This window comes from Oncorhynchus mykiss, chromosome 9 (assembly GCF_057628025.1).
Source record: "Oncorhynchus mykiss isolate SJ-2025 chromosome 9, ASM5762802v1, whole genome shotgun sequence".
NCBI lineage: Eukaryota > Metazoa > Chordata > Actinopteri > Salmoniformes > Salmonidae > Oncorhynchus > Oncorhynchus mykiss.
Window position 1 is genome coordinate 69,101,438 of NC_143030.1, and position 17,566 is coordinate 69,119,003.

General features: G+C 41.8%; 1 protein-coding gene across 2 annotated transcripts; it reads right to left on the bottom strand.

Annotated features, from left to right (window-relative positions):
• Positions 1-4,960: 4,960 nt before the first annotated feature.
• Positions 4,961-12,026, bottom strand: LOC110532644 (uncharacterized). 2 transcript variants are annotated; one of them, XM_090185174.1, is made up of 6 exons: positions 11,905-12,026; positions 11,637-11,811; positions 11,349-11,490; positions 11,148-11,213; positions 9,413-11,025; positions 5,476-7,311 (listed from the first exon to the last, which is right to left on the bottom strand). In XM_090185174.1, exons 1-6 carry the CDS (start codon positions 12,024-12,026, stop codon positions 5,476-5,478), a joined length of 3,954 nt encoding a protein of 1,317 aa, XP_090041300.1. The 2 variants fall into 2 exon arrangements, with proteins under 2 accessions (XP_090041299.1, XP_090041300.1); XM_090185173.1 differs by lacking the exons at positions 11,148-11,213; positions 11,349-11,490; positions 11,637-11,811; positions 11,905-12,026 and adding an exon at positions 4,961-5,314 and having other exon boundaries at positions 5,480-9,815.
• Positions 12,027-17,566: the final 5,540 nt, after the last annotated feature.

Sequence of the window (17,566 nt, forward strand, 5' to 3'; positions counted from 1 at the left end):
ATCTCGGACGATATGAAAGAGAGGTTGAACAGGCTGGTAATAGGGGTTGCAACAAAGGCGGCGGATAGTTTTAGAAAGAGAGGATCCAGATTGTCTAGCCCAGCTGATTTGTACTGGGCCAGGTTTTGCAGCTCTTTCAGAACATCTGCTATCTGGATTTGGGTGAAGGAGAAGCTGGGGAGGCTTAGGCGAGTAGCTGCGGGGGAGGGGGGTGTTGGCCGGGGTTGGAGTTGCCAAGAGGAAGGCATGGCCAGCCGTTGAGAAATGCTTATTGAAATTTCAATTATCATGGATTTATCAGTGGTGACCGTGTTACCTAGCCTCAGTGCAGTAGGCAGCTGGGAGGAGGTGCTCTTGTTCTCCATGGACTTTACAGTGTCCCAAACCTTTTTGGAGCTACAGGATGCAAATTTCTGCTTGAAAAAGCTAGCCTCTGCTTTCCTGACTGACTGCGTGTATTGGTTCCTGACTTCCCTGAACAGTTGCATATCGCGGGGACTATTCGATGCTATTGCAGTCTGCCACAGGATGTTTTTGTGCTGGTCAAGGGCAGTCATGTCTGGAGTGAACCAAGGGCTATATCTGTTCTTAGTTCTGCATATATATTTTTGAACGGGGCATGCTCATCTAAGATGGTGAGGAAATTACTTTTAAAGAATGACCAGGCATCCTCGACTGACGGGATGAGGTCAATATCTTTCCAGGATACCCGGGCCAGGTCGAATAGAAAGGCCTGTGTTTTAGGGAGTGTTTGACAGTGATGAGGGGTGGTCGTTTGACCGCGGACCCATAGTGGATACAGGCAATGAGGCAGTAATCGCTGAGATCCTGATTGAAAACAGCAGAGGTGTATTTGGAGGGCAAGTTGGTCAGGATAATGTCTATGAGGGTGCCGATGTTTACGGTTTTAGGGTTGTACCTGGTGGGTTCCTTGATGATTTGTGTGAGATTGAGGGCATCTAGCTTAGATTGTAGGACTGCCGGGGTGTTAAGCATATCCCAGTTTAGGTCACCTAGCAGAACGAAGCTTCTGATGTTAACATGCATGAAACCAAGGCTTTTTCGATCACAGAAGTCAACAAATGAGGGTGCCTGGGGACACGCAGGGCCTGGGTTTACCTCCACATCACCCAAGGAACAGAGGAGTAGGATGAGGGTATGGCTAAAGGCTATTAAAACTGGTCGCCTAGAGTGTGGGGACAAAGAATAAAAGGAGCAGATTTCTGAGCGTGGTAGAATAGATTCACGGCAGAATGTGCAGACAGGGGTATGGTGGGGTGCGGGTACAGCTGAGGTAAGCCCAGGCACTGAGGGATGATAAGAGAGGTTGTATCTCTGGAAATGCTAGTTATAATGGGTGAGGTCTGTAACTAAGAAAGTGTACTGTAGCTAAGAAAGTGATACTAAGTTTATGTTGTGTAGTAAGCTGTTAGTAGCCCATGTGCCTCACCATATTAATTTGGTCCCTTTCCCCTTCATAACTTAGCCTACTGTAACTTAGCCTACTGACTTGGTGGTGCACATGTACAGTTGAAGTCGTAAGTTTACAAACACTTAGGTTGGAGTCATTAAAACGTGTTTTTCAACTATAGTTAACAAACTATAGTTTTGGCAAGTCAGTGAGGACATCTACTTCATGCATGACACAAGTAATTTTTCCAACAATTGTTTACAGACAAATGATTTCACTTATAATTCACTGTATCACAATTCCAGTGGGTCAGAAGTTAACGTACACTTGACTGTGTCTTTAAACAGCTTGGAAAATTACAGAAAATTATGTCATGACTTTAGAAGCTTCTGATAGGCTAATTGACATAATTTGAGTCAATTGGAGGTGTACCTGTTGATGTATTTCAAGGCCTACCTTCAAACTCAGTGCCTCTTTGCTTGACATCATGGGAAAATCCAAAGAAAGCAGCCAAGACCTCAGAAAAAAAATGGAAGACCTCCACAAGTCTGGTTAATCATTGGGAGCAATTTCCAAACGCCTGAAGGTACCACGTTCATCTGTGCAAACAATAGTACGCAAGTATAAACACCATGGGACAACGCAGCCGTCATACCGCTCAGGAAGGAGACGCGTTCTGTCTCCTAGAGATGAACGACCTTTGGGGCGAAAAGTGCAAATCAATCCCAGAACAACAGAAAAGGACCTTGTGAAGATGATGGAGGAAACAGGAACAAAAGTATCTATATTCACAGTAAAAACGAGTCCTATATCGACATAACCTGAATGGCCACTCGGCAAGGAAAAAGCCACTGCTCAAAAAAACGCCATGAAAAAAGCCAGACTACGGTTTGCAACTGCGCATGGGGACAAAGATCGTACATTTTGGAGAAATATCCTCTGGTCTGATGAAACAAAAATAGAACTGTTTGGCTATAATGACCATCATTATGTTTGGAGGAAAAAGGGGGAGGCTTGCAAGCCGAAGAACACCATCCCAACTGTGAAGCATGGGGGTTGCAGCATCATGTTGTGGGGATGCTTTGCTGCAAGAGGGAAATAGATGGCATCATGAGGAAGAACAATTATGTGGATATATTGAAGCAACAACTCAAGACATCAGTCTGGAAGTTAAAGCTTGGTCACAAATGGGTCTTCCAAATGGACAATGACCTCGAGCATACTTCCAAAGTTGTGGCAAAATGGCTTAAGGACAACAAAGTCAAGGTATTAGAGTGGCCATCACAAAGCCCTGATCTCAATCCCATGGAGAATTTGTGGGCAGAACTGAAAAGGAGTGTGTGAGCAAGGAGGCATACAAACCTGACTCAGTTATACCAGCTCTGTCAGGATAAACGGGCCAAAATTCACCCAATTTATTGTGGGAAGCTTGTGGAAGGCTACCCGAAATGTTTGACCCAGGTTAAACAATTTAAAGGCAATGGGAATGTGATGAAAGAAATCAAATCTGAAATAAATAATTCTCTCTACTAGTATTCTGACATTTCACATTCTTAAAATAAAGTGGTGATCCTAACTGACCTAAGACAGGGAATGTATTACTTACATGTCAGGAAATATGAAAAACTGAGTTTAAATGTATTTGGCTAAGGTGTATGTAAACTTTTGACTTCAACTGTAGCTTAATGCCTGTTTTAGAGAAATGTCATCATCGAATATTGTAAGAGCTTTCATTGACTGCTTATATGCCCCCATTATTTATCCTATGATTCTGACTTGGTGTACAGGGAGAATACAGTAAGAACAGCCTATGTTTTGAATTCTGTTGCTGTACATTTAAAAAATGCTGAACAAATAGTTATATTGACTATTTCCACCTTAAATTGCTCATTACTGTCTTCTCAAAATTACGGATTGCCTCTTATCTGCTCATCGGTCCCTTATGCCATATTTTGTGCATCTCAATTGTCAGTAGAAACCACATTCGTTTAAGCAAGTCAGCCATGTATTCAGTGAATGTGACAAATAAAGTTTGATTAGATATCTGCTATGTTTTTTTTAAAGGCAGTAAATGAGGCTGAATGAACTGTTTCGCTGCCAGACAAGGCCCCGCTGATAGTCAGGTGTTGTGGTGGTAAGGATTAACGCCATGGTGGTGAAAAGAAGGCTCTGCTGTTGGGACAGCTTTATGCAGGCCCTAACAGCTTGTGGGTGCCTTTTGTCACTGTTATAGTGCAATTTATGTGTTGTTTAGCTTTGCATGCATGCATCAACAACAAAACAATTGGGGAGTTTGCCCCACCAAGAGATTTACATGCTAAAATCGGCACTAAATATCTACTATGTTATGTACAGTAGATGTACTTCTTATAGGGTACTGTAAGAAGTCTAGTGAAACTGCTGGAGTGTTGAGAATGTTACTAGCTTTTATTAAAATTGGGTAATTAGCAGTGATGTATATACACCCTGGATTGGTAATGCTATGTATTGGCTATGCTATGTATTGGCTATTGAGAGGCGTTGAAAACACCGGTCGGCCATATTGGTACTCCCCAGTAGAAGCATTCCTCCATAGGAATGAATGGAATTCTACAGTATTTCAATTAAATGTTTCAACAACAAAATGACATGTATTTAAGTATTCTGTAGTGGGGACATAGATTTCAGTAATCTCTAAAAAAAATTATACTTCAGGGAAAAAATTGTTTTGTATGTTTAGCTCACATAATATAATTTAAAAGTATGCATTAAGGTTAAGGTGTCTGTAATATGATAAACGTGTCACAAACAAATGTAGTCATTAATAAATTAATTTCTATTGCATCCAAAATATTTTGTACAATTGTGAGGGATGTCTTATTGGTCATCTAGTGTAGCTTATATATAAATCATTGGTGATTACAGTGTCACGTGAAAACTGTGCTAATAAGTGAATAGCCATCTTAAAATACCACCTGACCCATTGCATTTAGGCCAATCTCGACTCAATATGTCCCAAAGTAGTCCTAATGATTCTGGGATTTACACTCAAATAGTTGCAGCTCTATTCTAATGAGGCTATTCAGTATTAAAATATTCTGACAATCTGAGCAATAATGATCAAATCTTGCCAGAATAAACAGGGAATAAAATACCACAACACTCTTGATGCATAAATTCAACAATCTGAGGTATAATAACTGGAATGCAGAGTAAGTTGTACTGATTAGTGAAACGTTTCTGTGTCAACAGAACAATAGGTCATACAATGCTGTTAAGAGAGACTGCTTACAGGCAGGAAAAATGTCAGGAATGTAAAGTTAATAAGGATTACTGGGGCGCTTGTGACTCCTAAGTGCATCCAGCTTTGTCCTCTCCTCCCTTCAGAACCATAAAAGTCACAGTGTAAAAAAAAAAAGTGTATTAATATTTTATTGTCAAATTGTGAGACTGTTTAAACAATGTCACCATTCAGAGCAAAGATGTATAATTACTCTCTCCTAACTTTCAATTTAATGTTCCTAACTTAACACTAACATCTAAGAAAAACTACATAGTGTAAATAAATGCTTTTGTCTTTTTTAGAAAATAAATGCATTCTTTAATAGCTCAATGCGATTCAAAATAATGTAAGCAAATGCTTCTATCATGTATGTCCAAGTAAACATGTGAATCTCTCTTCAGTTATCACTCTCGCTGTGAGGAGAGGTGTTGGAGGCAGTTCAGGAATCGGTGCGGGGTGTCCCACTCTGAGCCAAAGTGTTGAGCATCACATTGTCAGATGACAGCACAGCCAGATTTGCGGCCAATTCGCTCTGCTTTGCCTCAACAACGTCCTCCCGAACAGACAGCATTATCTCTGCGACGAGTCTTTTGGATGAGTCTATATTAAAGATAGACTCCTTGTCTGAGCTGTCCACCGCTCTTAATGAATAAAAAATACATTTAATTTGTGCAGCACTTTTCATAACAGAGTTCTCAAAGCTCTACAAAAATAGAAACATTTAGAATCAAGGCTGTTCAAATAACAACAGTGGGCTAGGTGCTAAAAAGCTTTTCAGATTAGGACTATGAGAAAGACAGTATTACCTTGGCCTCTGGGACTCTGGAGTTGAGAAGTCTCCCTCGGGTGATGATGGACTGGTCGATTGCATTGTCTCAGTTGGGAAATGAAAAGCATCCCTGTGAACTGTGTAAATGTGCATCTTGTTGGGGGGCTGCTCTGGAACCTTTCTACGGCGAAGCACTGGGCGCCATGGCAGCCTCACCTTTGGCTTTCCCTCTGGAGGAGTAGGGACGAGGCCAGAGACATTGAAGACTGATTTGGAAGAGGTCAGGAGGGATTTGGACAGACTGTCTTCTTCGTCTGTGGAGGAAATCCTTTGGGCCTCTTCGTCGATAGGGATATCAGATCCAGTGGAGGTAAACTCCAATGAGCTCCAACAGTTGCTCATGGCATAAAGTGAGGATGATGCAGAGACATCTTTTTGCAACTGTGTCAGTTTCAATTCTGTGCCGTATGAAACTTCCTTTGAGGTTGAAGTAGGCACACCAATTACGGAGAGAGAGTCAAGGCTTCTACTGAGGTGAGTAGCATTTTCAATGTCTTCAGGATTCTTCAAAGCATCAAGGTAGGACATTGACAGGCATCTTTTGACAGGCATGCAATTGACTGGGGATGCTGGTTTTGAAGTAATTAACTTCTGAAGATCAAGGTCTTCCTGTGAGGATATTGCACCAGCGCTCCGTCTGAGGAAACCATCCTCATCCAGTAGGTCATCACAGACAGTGTCCATGAGGCCTGAGGCAATATATTTTATCTTCTGGGATGACATCCAGATCCCTGGATATGCCTCAAAAGCTTCAGTTGAGTAAGATGCTACATCATCTAGGTCAGGCTGGAGTCCAGCCACATCAGGAACAAATGGTGTGTTGCTTGCCATGAGAGAGGTTCCCATAGCACCCAAAATGTCACTGACAGCATTGATGGCAGTCTGGCTTGCCTTGGAGGAAATCGCCCTGTTGGGAGAATCTTGTCTAATCATATTGATTATTATAGTCTTGACCTGCTCCAGAACTTTGATGATTAGGTCTTTGGCAGTAGACTGTAGTTTGGGGGTAAGTGAAATGGCATCTACATTGGCATTCATGGTCTCACTGGCTTTCCCGGTCAGCTGACAGGCCTGGTCTTTACTGAGTTTTCTGGATACACTTTTCAACATATCCTCAATCATTTCTTTCTCTGAGCAGTCCTCACTTTTGAGGTTCACCGATCCAAATTGAGGCAAAGAGACAGAACGTCTTACCTCATTCCTCACAGATTGGGCCAGTATTTCTTTGAAAGGTTCTGTGCTAATTTGGTCCAGAACTCCATCCACAAGGGTGACATAGAGGTTAGGGAAAGAGGTGCTTCTGGTGGCCTTGTGAGCTTTCCTTCTAGGGGATGAGTCAAAGACATAACTTACTCTAATTACTCTTTTTTCATCCGTATTCTTCTCGCCTGGAGATATGAGCGCTGTGTCTTGAATCAAAATTGGCTTTACCTCATGGTCTTCAATCTTTACTGCAGGGACCTGTGATTTTGTGTGGCATTCATCACATCCAGACAGGCTGCTCTGAATTGGTCCAGGAACAACAACATGTGATGGACCTTCTTCAGGATCGCCATGTAGTAGAGCTAGTGGCTGGTCGTCTAAAATCATTTCACTGCACATATCGATGGCATCTTCCACTAAATCATCAGCGATCAACTCAACTTTTGCAGAGGCCATTGATTTCGCTGGGTGCTCGCCTGTTGCCTCAGAGAGCATTCCTTCCATATCTGCTCTGGAGGTAGTACAAGAACATGGAACACTGGCCATCACAGTTGTCTCCATGTCACCCAGAAGACTGCTCACAGCATTGATGGCTGTTCGGCTTACCTTTGGAGATAGAATCAGAATACTTTATCGCCATGCAACAAATGCAGTGGTGTAAAGTACTTAAGTAAAAATACTTTAAAGTACTACTTCAGTAGTTTATTTGGGTATCTGTACTTTACATTTGACATATTTTGACTACTTTTACTTTTACTTCACTACATTCCTCATGAAAATAAAGTATGTTTTACTCCATACATTTTCCCTGTCATCCAAAAGTACTCTTTACATTTTGATTGCTTAGCAGGACAGGAAAATAGTCCAATTCACACATTTATCAAGAGAACATCCCTGGTAGACTCACTAAATACACATGCTTCATTTGTAAATTATGTCTGAGTGTTGGAGTGTGCTCCTGGCTATCTGAAAATTTTAATTACAAAAAAATGGTGCTGTCTGGTTTTCTTAATATAAGGAATTTTAAATGATTTATACTTTTACTTTTGATTCTTAGAAATATTTTAAACAAAATACTTTTAGACTTTTACTTAAGTAGTATCTTACTGGATGACTCATTTTTACTTGAGTCATTTTCTATTAAGGTATCTTTACTTTTACTCAAATATGACAATTGGGTACTTTTTCCCCCACTGAACAAATGATACTAGGAATTTATCTTGGTGTTGCAAATAGAAGCATCCCCATCAACAATCACATCAACAGTCAATCAGTTTGCCATCAACACAGATTAAACATCAACACAAATACATTAACACCTGCTCTTTCTATGATATAGACTGACCAGGTGAATCCAGGTGAAAGCTATGATCCCTTATGGCGATGTCATTTACAAAATAGCCTCCAATACCCTACTCAACAAATTGGATGCAGTCTATCACAGTGCAATCCGTTTTGTCACCAAAGCCCCATATACTACCCACCATTGCGACCTGTACGCTCTCGTTGGCTGGCCCTCGCTTCATACTCGTCGCCAAACCCACTGGCTCCATGTCATCTACAAGACCCTGCTAGGTAAAGTCCCCCCTTATCTCAGCTCGCTGGTCACCATAGCATCTCCCACCTGTAGCACACGCTCCAGCAGGTATATCTCTCTAGTCACCCCCAAAACCAATTCTTTCTTTGGCCGCCTCTTTCCAGTTCTCTGCTGCCAATGACTGGAACGAACTACAAAAATCTCTGAAACTGGAAACACTTATCTCCCTCACTAGCTTTAAGCACCAACTGTCAGAGCAGCTCACAGATTACTGCACCTGTACATAGCCCACCTATAATTTAGCCCAAACAACTACCTCCTTCCCAACTGTATTTAATTTATTTATTTATTTTGCTCCTTTGCACCCCATTATTTTTATTTCTACTTTGCACATTCTTCCATTGCAAAACTACCATTCCAGTGTTTTACTTGCTATATTGTATTTACCTTGCCACCATGGCCTTTTTTGCCTTTACCTCCCTTCTCACCTCATTTGCTCACATTGTATATAGACTTGTTTATACTGTATTATTGACTGTATGTTTGTTTTACTCCATGTGTCGTTGTATCTGTCGAACTGCTTTGCTTTATCTTGGCCAGGTCGCAATTGTAAATGAGAACTTGTTCTCAACTTGCCTACCTGGTTAAATAAAGGTAAAATAAATAAAAAAATAAAAAAATGGATATCTCCTGTTAATTCCACTTCAAATCAGTGTAGATGAAGGGGAGGAGACAGGTTAAAGAAGCATTTTTAAGCACTGGGACCATTGTATGTGCCATTTAGATGGTGAATGGGCAAGACAAAACATTTAATTGCCTTTGAACGGGGTATAGTAGTAGGTGCCAGGCACACCGGTTTATGTCAAGAACTGCAACGCTTCTAGGTTTTTCACGCTCAACAGTTCTAAGAATCGTCCACAACCCAATGGACATCCAACCAACTTGACACAACTGTGGGTAGCATTGGAGTCAACATGGGCCAGCATTCCTGTGGAATGCTTTCGACACCACTCAATATTAGATTAGAAAGGTGTACCTAATTCTTAGTATACTCAGTGTACATGACCTCCCTTGTAGGAAAAGTGTCATGGCATCACACAGCACATATAAATGTTGCATACAACATTACACATTACACAGTACATATAACATATTAATATATTGACTTACTTTTGGGGATAGACATCTCTTGGGAGAACCCTTCTTGATCTTGAACACAAAATGTGTCTTGACCTCCTGGAAAACTTTCTGTATCAGTTGTGCTGCAGCAGATTCTAGTCTGTAGATCTCTTCTTCATCTGTAGCCTCTTCCACCATGGTGCTAGAGCTTGTTCCTGCGCACTGTCGGGATACTTCCTTCAGCATATCCTCTAGCATTTTCCTCTCAAAGTAATTATCAATTTGAGTGTTCAACAATCCACAGTCAGGCATAGAAAGGGTACGTCTCACCTCATTCTTCACTGATTGGGCCAGACTGTCTTTGAAGGGTTCTGTGCTGAAGTGGTCCATAACTGCATCCACAACAAGTCCATACAGGTTGGGAAGAGAAGTGCTTCTGGTGGCTGCATTTTCTCTCTTCACCTTGTGCAAGAGAGTAGGCTTTGAAACAACTTCTTCAGTATTGACTGAGGGGACAGAAAGGGTGTTGTCTGTTTCACTGGTGTTACCATTCTCTACTCTTTCTTCTTTGCATTCTACAGTGGTTGTGGTATCCGTCTCCTGGGGCGAGGTTGATGCAGCTGCGGAGGCCACTGAGCTGCTTGTCTTACTGTTGTTTTCTGCAACCTCTGAAGTGTCAGATGAAAACATCATTCCATAACTGGGAGAGTTGGATAAAGATGAGTTCACTGGCTCTGAGGGAAGTATTTCCAGAGTCAGGGAAGGAGCTTTTTCTTCAAAAGAGATTTGTATGTCACTTCTGATAGCCCTTGAGTTGCTTGGTTGTTCATCTCTTTCAACCTGAAGCTCAGGAAAAGCCAGCTCAAATAGGAGGCTGTCATATGCAGTGCTAATAAGGTCACAGGCGACACCTTCTAGTTTTGAAAAGGAATCTGGGCGGTTCTCAGGGTCTGCCTTTTTTAATGCAGGTGGCTGACTGTTTGATATGCCTGAGGTGCCTTCTTCAGCATCACAGTCTAGTGCAAGCTTTTCAATGTTTTCCTCATTTAATAAGTGTCTAATGTCTTCCAAAACATTGCTTACCACATCAATGGCTGTTTGGCTGGCCTTTGCAGAGACAACTCTGAATTGGGTAGGGTAGTCTTCTCGGATCATTACGATAACCTGCTCCTGGACTTCCTCCAGAACGTCAGTGATCAACGTTGTCACATAGGTATTTATGTCTTCTCCGTTGGCCATCCACTCCTCTGGTTCTGGATCATCTGCTTGAGCATTGGGTTTGATTGTGTTTCCCCCACGGAGTCTGCAGGCAGGTTCATTGCTAGGATTGGCCGCTCGAGAGACGCACTTCAACACATCGTAAGCGATTCTGGCACTCAGAGCCCTTTGTGCCGCTGGTGTAGACCCTGGAATCGTCAGTTTGACCTCATCCCTGATTGACTCCGCCAGTTGCTTCCTGACAAGCTTGGAGCCTAAGTGGTCGAGGATGACAGATCTCAGCTGAGCTCTGTCTGGGATGCTTTGTCCCTCGATGGCTTTGAAGATCCTCAAAACAGGTTCTTGGAAACCCTTCAGCGGTGCCAGACCATCCAGGCATGGTCTCCTCTGGAGTGGTGCAAGGCCTGGTCTCCTCTGTAGCATGGCTGGCTTTTCCTTAGATTTCCCTATTAATAACACACACACATTTAAAAAAATGTGACTAAATTTAGCATTCACTGGCTATGAACATACTCTGAAAGATATTTCGTAATGAAATTATGGTTCTTTAGTAAGGAAATGTTCTTACCTGACAGAGAAACTGTTTTCTTTACAGTTTTGGAGTGAGCAGGTTTGAGAGCAGGCTGAGCAGATGCTATAATAGTTTAAAAAAAATACAAAATATGAGATGATATACAGCACAACACATTCAACTGCTCCTATTAGGTTGCATTTGGCATAGTCATTTAAACATTGCTTAACTGTGTGATGAATTCAAAATAAATCTTACCTGGTTTTTTAAATATTTCTTCCAGCAGCTTATTTGGTTTGATAGAGGCCTCTCTCAACCTCTCAAACTCCTGGAGGTTTTTCAATTCCTCTTCCATTATCCTCAACCGAATAGCCTGTTTTTGTTCCATAATGCACATTTTCTGTGAAGAACATAAGAGTCCAAAAATAGCAATTTAGCATCCACAAAAGTTGATGTAAAATTATTTCTTAATTTTCATGATTTATTCAAACTTGAAAATAATTGTGGGTAGTTTTGTGAAGTATGATGAAAGTGTGACATTTGTACCTTTCTGATGCGCTTTTCTTTGGCCTCTTTCATATACTTGGCCTTGTTCACATCGTGCCTCACATCCTTTTCAATGAGTTTCAGCCTGGAACGCTCCATAGAAACCCAATCCTCTTTAAACTCTCTTTCTTGGTCATACAACGCAGTTTGCAGGCCATATTTCTGTCCCCTGTCCCTATCAATACATTAAACAGAGGAGTCATGACATTGCCAACACAGAGTAGGCCTATATAACTCTACTTTATTACCTCATGCACTTCTTGCCTACCTGGAACCAATGGTTGACTGCAGATGCTTCAGGTTCTGTGCTCCTTTATTCATTAAGTACTCTATCATATCTTCCAGGGTAACATCCTTAGGTATATGGCCTTCCTCTTGCAACTGAACCATTCTCAGTATCTGTTCCTTCTTAAATAGGATAAATACAATTTTTGTACATTTTAAACACTTATCTACGTAATAAAATACATGTTAGAGTAACATTGATTTTAGAGTGATGAATGATCATTTCACATTTTCTCGTGAAAATAACATGTGTGATCTTCACAGAAGTTCACATTTAAGAACGCAGTCATACTGCCCACATACCAACTTTTTGCTGTAAGTTTTATGATGGTCAGTCTTGACCGTATCCAGGTAATGTTTGTATGTGTTATACTCCTTTAATGAGCATACAACCTTGAGAAGAGAGAGAATCAAAATGTTTCCTGATATAATACTCCTGGAGTTAACTATCGGTAAAGCTTATAGTTTTCTACTACACTGTTCAGAAACAACCATATTAACTTCAAACTTACATTGTCCTCTTTAGTGATGAAGTTTCGCTTCTTTAACTTCTCATGCATTTCCTTCTGATGGTAGTATTTATTGAGGTTTGGGTCATGCAAACTGTTGTACGTCGGCCTCATAATGTGACAGTTTGGGTCACTGAGGTTGAAATCAGATGTAGGCTGATACAACTGAAGGAACAACGATGTAAACAAATAAAAAATAAACATTCTACTGCACCATTATACTGGATACTTCTTCCATTGTACTGCACCATTATACTGGATCCTTCTTCCATTCTACTGCACCATTATACTGGACCCTTCTTCAATTCTACTGCACCATTATACTGGATCCTTATCCATTCTACTGCACCACTCTACTGGACCCTTCAACCATTCTAAAGCACCATTATACTGGATCCTTATCCATTCTACTGCACCACTCTACTGGACCCTTCAACCATTCTAAAGCACCACTCTACTGGACCCGTCTTCCATTCTACTGCATCATTGTACTGGACCCTTCTTCTATTCTATTGGACCCTTCTTCCATTCTACTGCACCATTATACTGGACCCTTCTTCCATTCTACTGCATCATTGTACTGGACCCTTCTTCTATTCTACTGCATCATTATACTGGACCCTTCTCCAATTCTACTGCACCATTATACTGGATCCTTCTTCCATTCTACTGCACCATTATACTGGATCCTTATCCATTCTACTGCACCACTCTACTGGACCCTTCAACCATTCTAAAGCACCACTCTACTGGACCCTTCTTCCATTCTACTGCATCATTGTACTGGACCCTTCTTCTATTCTATTGGACCCTTCTTCCATTCTACTGCACCATTATACTGGACCCTTCTTCTATTCTACTGGACCCTTCTTCTATTCTACTGGACCCTTCTTCCATTCTACTGCACCATTATACTGGATCCTTATCCATTCTACTGCACCACTCTACTGGACCCTTCTTCCATTCTACTGCATCATTGTACTGGATCCTTCTTCTATTCTACTGCACCATTCTATTGTATGCATGTTCTTTAAAAAAATGTTATACCGTATCCTGTTAAATATATGTTCTGCTTACCTTTTTACCCAGGCTGGCTCTATAAAATTTAAAGGCGACCCCAGGTAGGAACGGAAGCTTTGTCATGGCAGGCAATCTGCTGTTCACTGACGGCTTTGTTTCTATCATGATCTGAGGAGGCTTCCCTTTCAGTGGACGAGTTTGCTTCTCTGGTTGCGAGGGTATCTGACACAGGGGCTTTGAGGTCTTTTCCTGAAAACAGCAACATAGCAATAATGTATTTCTTACAAACTCACCTGTGATAGTTCATCCGACCATTATGACATGGCGGCGAGCCTGATATGTCATCATAGGTTGACGCCCAATTAACTACTGTGGCCATAGCCTGAGTGCCAGTCTATTTTTATATCATCTCCCTGCCACTCACTGTCATGCCAAATATGATGTTTGGCTTAGCTATGAGAGCAATTCAGTTGACAAGAGCACAAACAGATCTGGGCCCAGGCTACTGTTGCCATAGAGATTCTAATTATGTGACCTGTGTCTGACCAGTAGCGGTACATGTGTAAAATCACTGGGGAAGCCAAGACACTAAAAAAGCCATATTACAACCTATGTTGATATTTGCTCTTTATACAACGGCGGGATCTAATCCTGAATGCTGATTGGTTTAAAGCGAATTCCAGCCGGTGTCTATTCCACAAGTTACCACCGGGCTAAATCTATGATGTTAAAATGCCTATTTACTCTGTTCCATCTGACTGCGCAATCCACTGTCTCCTCAGTCCAGGTAGGGAAGGTATAAACTTGATCTGCACTGCAAAAAGCATCTAGACATTATTTAACATTTCTTTTAGACTAACATTTGGTTTTCAACAGCAGAGATTTGTATAAACCTTGCTGTCTGTCTCTTGGACATTTGCAACATTGTTTCATTATTCACATTTTATCTCCAACTGTCCCATACAACGTGTAGGGGTAGGGTGTTGGGACGAGAGAGAGAGGCAGACAGCATTTCTCAGCCAGTCAAAATCACGAATCAGCTGGCATGATTTTTATGGATATATACAAAGAGATGTCAACTGAAAAAAGGTCAAATGAAACTAAGTGCAGGTAGTTTACAGTCTTTCCAGCTTCAGTTTGAAGTTATTGTGTTAGCTGTGTTGTTGGCTAGCTCCTCTGAACAACAGTGTCCTAAGAACAGAACAGATGGTGCCGACAGATATGGCAGCTCTGCTTCTAGCTCCTAAGCAACTTTGCAGTATTTTTTTTGTGTGTGTTATTCCTTACATTATTAGCCCAGAAAATGTTGTGTGTTATTAGATGCAGCCGGAAAGAACTTTTAGATATCAGAACGGCGGTACCTCACTTTCCGGAATTGGATCCTTTGTTCATACCCCCCAGGGTAATTTAACTTATTCCAGAAACTGCTCCAAAACACTGCCGGCGGAGAAGAGGTATTTGGAGTGGACTTCTAGTCCGATTGTGGAGACGTGCACACCATCCACCGCTTCCGAGTATATTACTTGCTAATGTTCAGTCTGGATAATAAAGTAGACGAGCTCAGGGCGAGGATCTCCTTCCAGAGAGACATCAGGCATTGTGACATACTCTGTTTCACGGAAACATGGCTCTCTCGGGATATACTGTCCCCGTCCATACAGCCATCTGGGTTCTCAGTACATTGCGCAGACAGCTATAAAGAACTCTCTGGGAAGAAGAAAGGCGGGGGTGTATGTTTCATGATTAACCACTCATGGTGTGATTGATATAACATACAGAAACTCAAGTCCTTTAGTTTACCCGACCTAGAATACCTCACAATCAAATGCCGTCTGTATTACCTCCCAAGATAATTTTCTTTGGTTATAGTCACAGCCGTGTATATTCCCCCTCAAGCCGATACCACGATGGCCCTGAAAGAACTACACTTGACATTATTCAAACTGGAAACCACAGATCCTGAGGCCGCATTTATTGTAGCTGTGGATTTTAACAAAGCAAATGAGGAAACGTTACTGAAGTTCTACCAACACATTGACTGTGGTCAATATTCCCCCTCAAGCAGATACCACGACAGCCCTCAAAGAACAACACGGGACTTTATGCGAACTGGAAACCACATATCCAGAGGCCGCATTTATTGTAGCTGGGGATTTTAACAAAGCAAATTTGAGGAAAACGCTATCGAAGTTCTACCAATACATTGACTGTAGTACCCGCGCTGGTAAAACATTTGACCACTGCTACTCAACTTTTCGAAATGCCCTCCCCCACCCTTCCTTCGGCAAATCTGATCACGACTCCATTTTGCTCCTCCCTTCCTATAGGCAGAAACTCAAACAGGAAGTATTCGTGCTAAGGTCTATTCAATGCTGGTCTGACCAATCGGAATCCATGCTTCAAGATTCAAACCCACGCTTTTAGTTTATGCTTTCATAGGCTACCTAGCTAAAATTTGTGCTGCCCTAACTTCCTTACATGGGCAACAATGAACCAGCTATGTTAGCTAGCTAGTTAATGTGAGTCTACTAGGCTACATATTGAACTTCAATCGTCTCAGGCCAGTGGCATGAATTTATGGTTAGATCAGAATTGCCGTTATAATCATTGGCCTGTACAGAGAATTATGTCAAAACCTCAAGTCCAAATCCCTATCTCCATCACCTCAAGTTTAAATCCCCATCTCCATCCATGGCTTGGAAAAGGGCCGATTAAGCAAATTAGCTAGATTAAGCGCCTGCAAGACATCAACACAAGAAGACTAGAAATCAACACCTTTTCCTGACATGATGACGTTTGCTCAGGATGTGATTTGATTGGATTTGGCTTCACACCAGATTGGCCTCCCTTGGGGGGCATTTTGCTGCACCAGGACAACCCACAGTTGATTGGCAAATGCTGATTGGCAAATAAAAAAATCAGAATCAATCAGATTCAGCCACTTGCAAATTTACAGATGATTATGATAACACAGAGACAAAAGTTAAATTATTTTTATTGGTCAAATATTTGGGAAAGCCTGGCTTCCCTTGGCATCTATGAATACACGCCACTGTGTCTGACTTAGTTTGAACTGGAGTCATCTGCATGCCACAAGACTGTGTTAGCCCATTGCTGAGCGAATGCCTAGGCTCTAGCTCAAGTATTATTCTGTTCACGGAACCACCGCTACACTTCATCCCTCCCTTGACCTTCTCTCACCACACCCCAGCAGCTGATAGACATAAACTGTGCGATCAAGGTCCAATGGCACCAATGAGACTGACTGTGTTTGAACCCAGATCATATCCACGCCACAAGACTGATACCTCGGTGGGAGGAGTTTGAACTGTGTGAAATGTGATTGCATTCGTTTTGGAACCGCACCGCCTCCCGGGGGTGAGCCAGGTGCCCCGCTCTGGCCGAAGGCGAAGTCAGCTCAAAACAAAAGTGACGTAATTATTAAGCTCATGGAGTGATGAGTAGGATTATGTGTTTTCACATGCAAAAGTGATTGCTTTGATAAAAACGCTTTATCTGCCTTCCCAATGAAAAATAGTTTGAAAATTCAAACACCTATTTTATGCAAAAGAGATGTGTTTCTGGAAGATGCACCATGCTGCCTTGTTGACAACATGACCGACTGGCGCAGATTACTGTTTCATTGAGAAGGGTGCTCCTTCCTCCCTGCTTTCACCCAATGATGTGACTGGCCATTGCTCGGGTCAACCCGGGCCAGCGTAATAAAACTCCCTCACTGTGTGTGTTGGCCAGAGGGTTGTTGCCAGGGGCCGGCTCCATAGGATGTCCCAAGGATACCGCCTAGCATCAACCATGAGACTGACTGGATTTGAACCGAGGTCAATCTGCATGTCACAAGACTGTTATCCCACCGAGCTTAAATCTAGGCATTAGCTCAGGCAGATAACACACATTTCAGGCAAGGTTACTCATCGCACAAGAATAGTTCACTTTGTAGTCCTTTGTAGCTCAGTTCAGAGCATGGGACTTGTAAACTTTGATGGCAATTAAGCTTGATTCACTTAAATAGTAGGACTATGTTCAGACTTCATATTATTGGAGTACACAATTGCCTATTTTACCTTTTCAAATAGGCTAGACAATTGTTTACAAGTT

Bases quoted from the DNA above. Each gene is read 5' to 3' on its own strand.
- LOC110532644 (XM_090185174.1), bottom strand. From the start codon at position 12,026: ATGGTTCAGTTGCAAGAGGAAGGCCATATACCTAAGGATGTTACCCTG. The intron at 11,812-11,904 runs GTAGGCAAGAAG...ATGTATTGATAG, and splicing joins CAGTCAACCATTGGTTCCAG to GGACAGGGGACAGAAATATG. The intron at 11,491-11,636 runs GTACAAATGTCA...TGTTCTTCACAG, and splicing joins AAGAAAAGCGCATCAGAAAG to AAAATGTGCATTATGGAACA.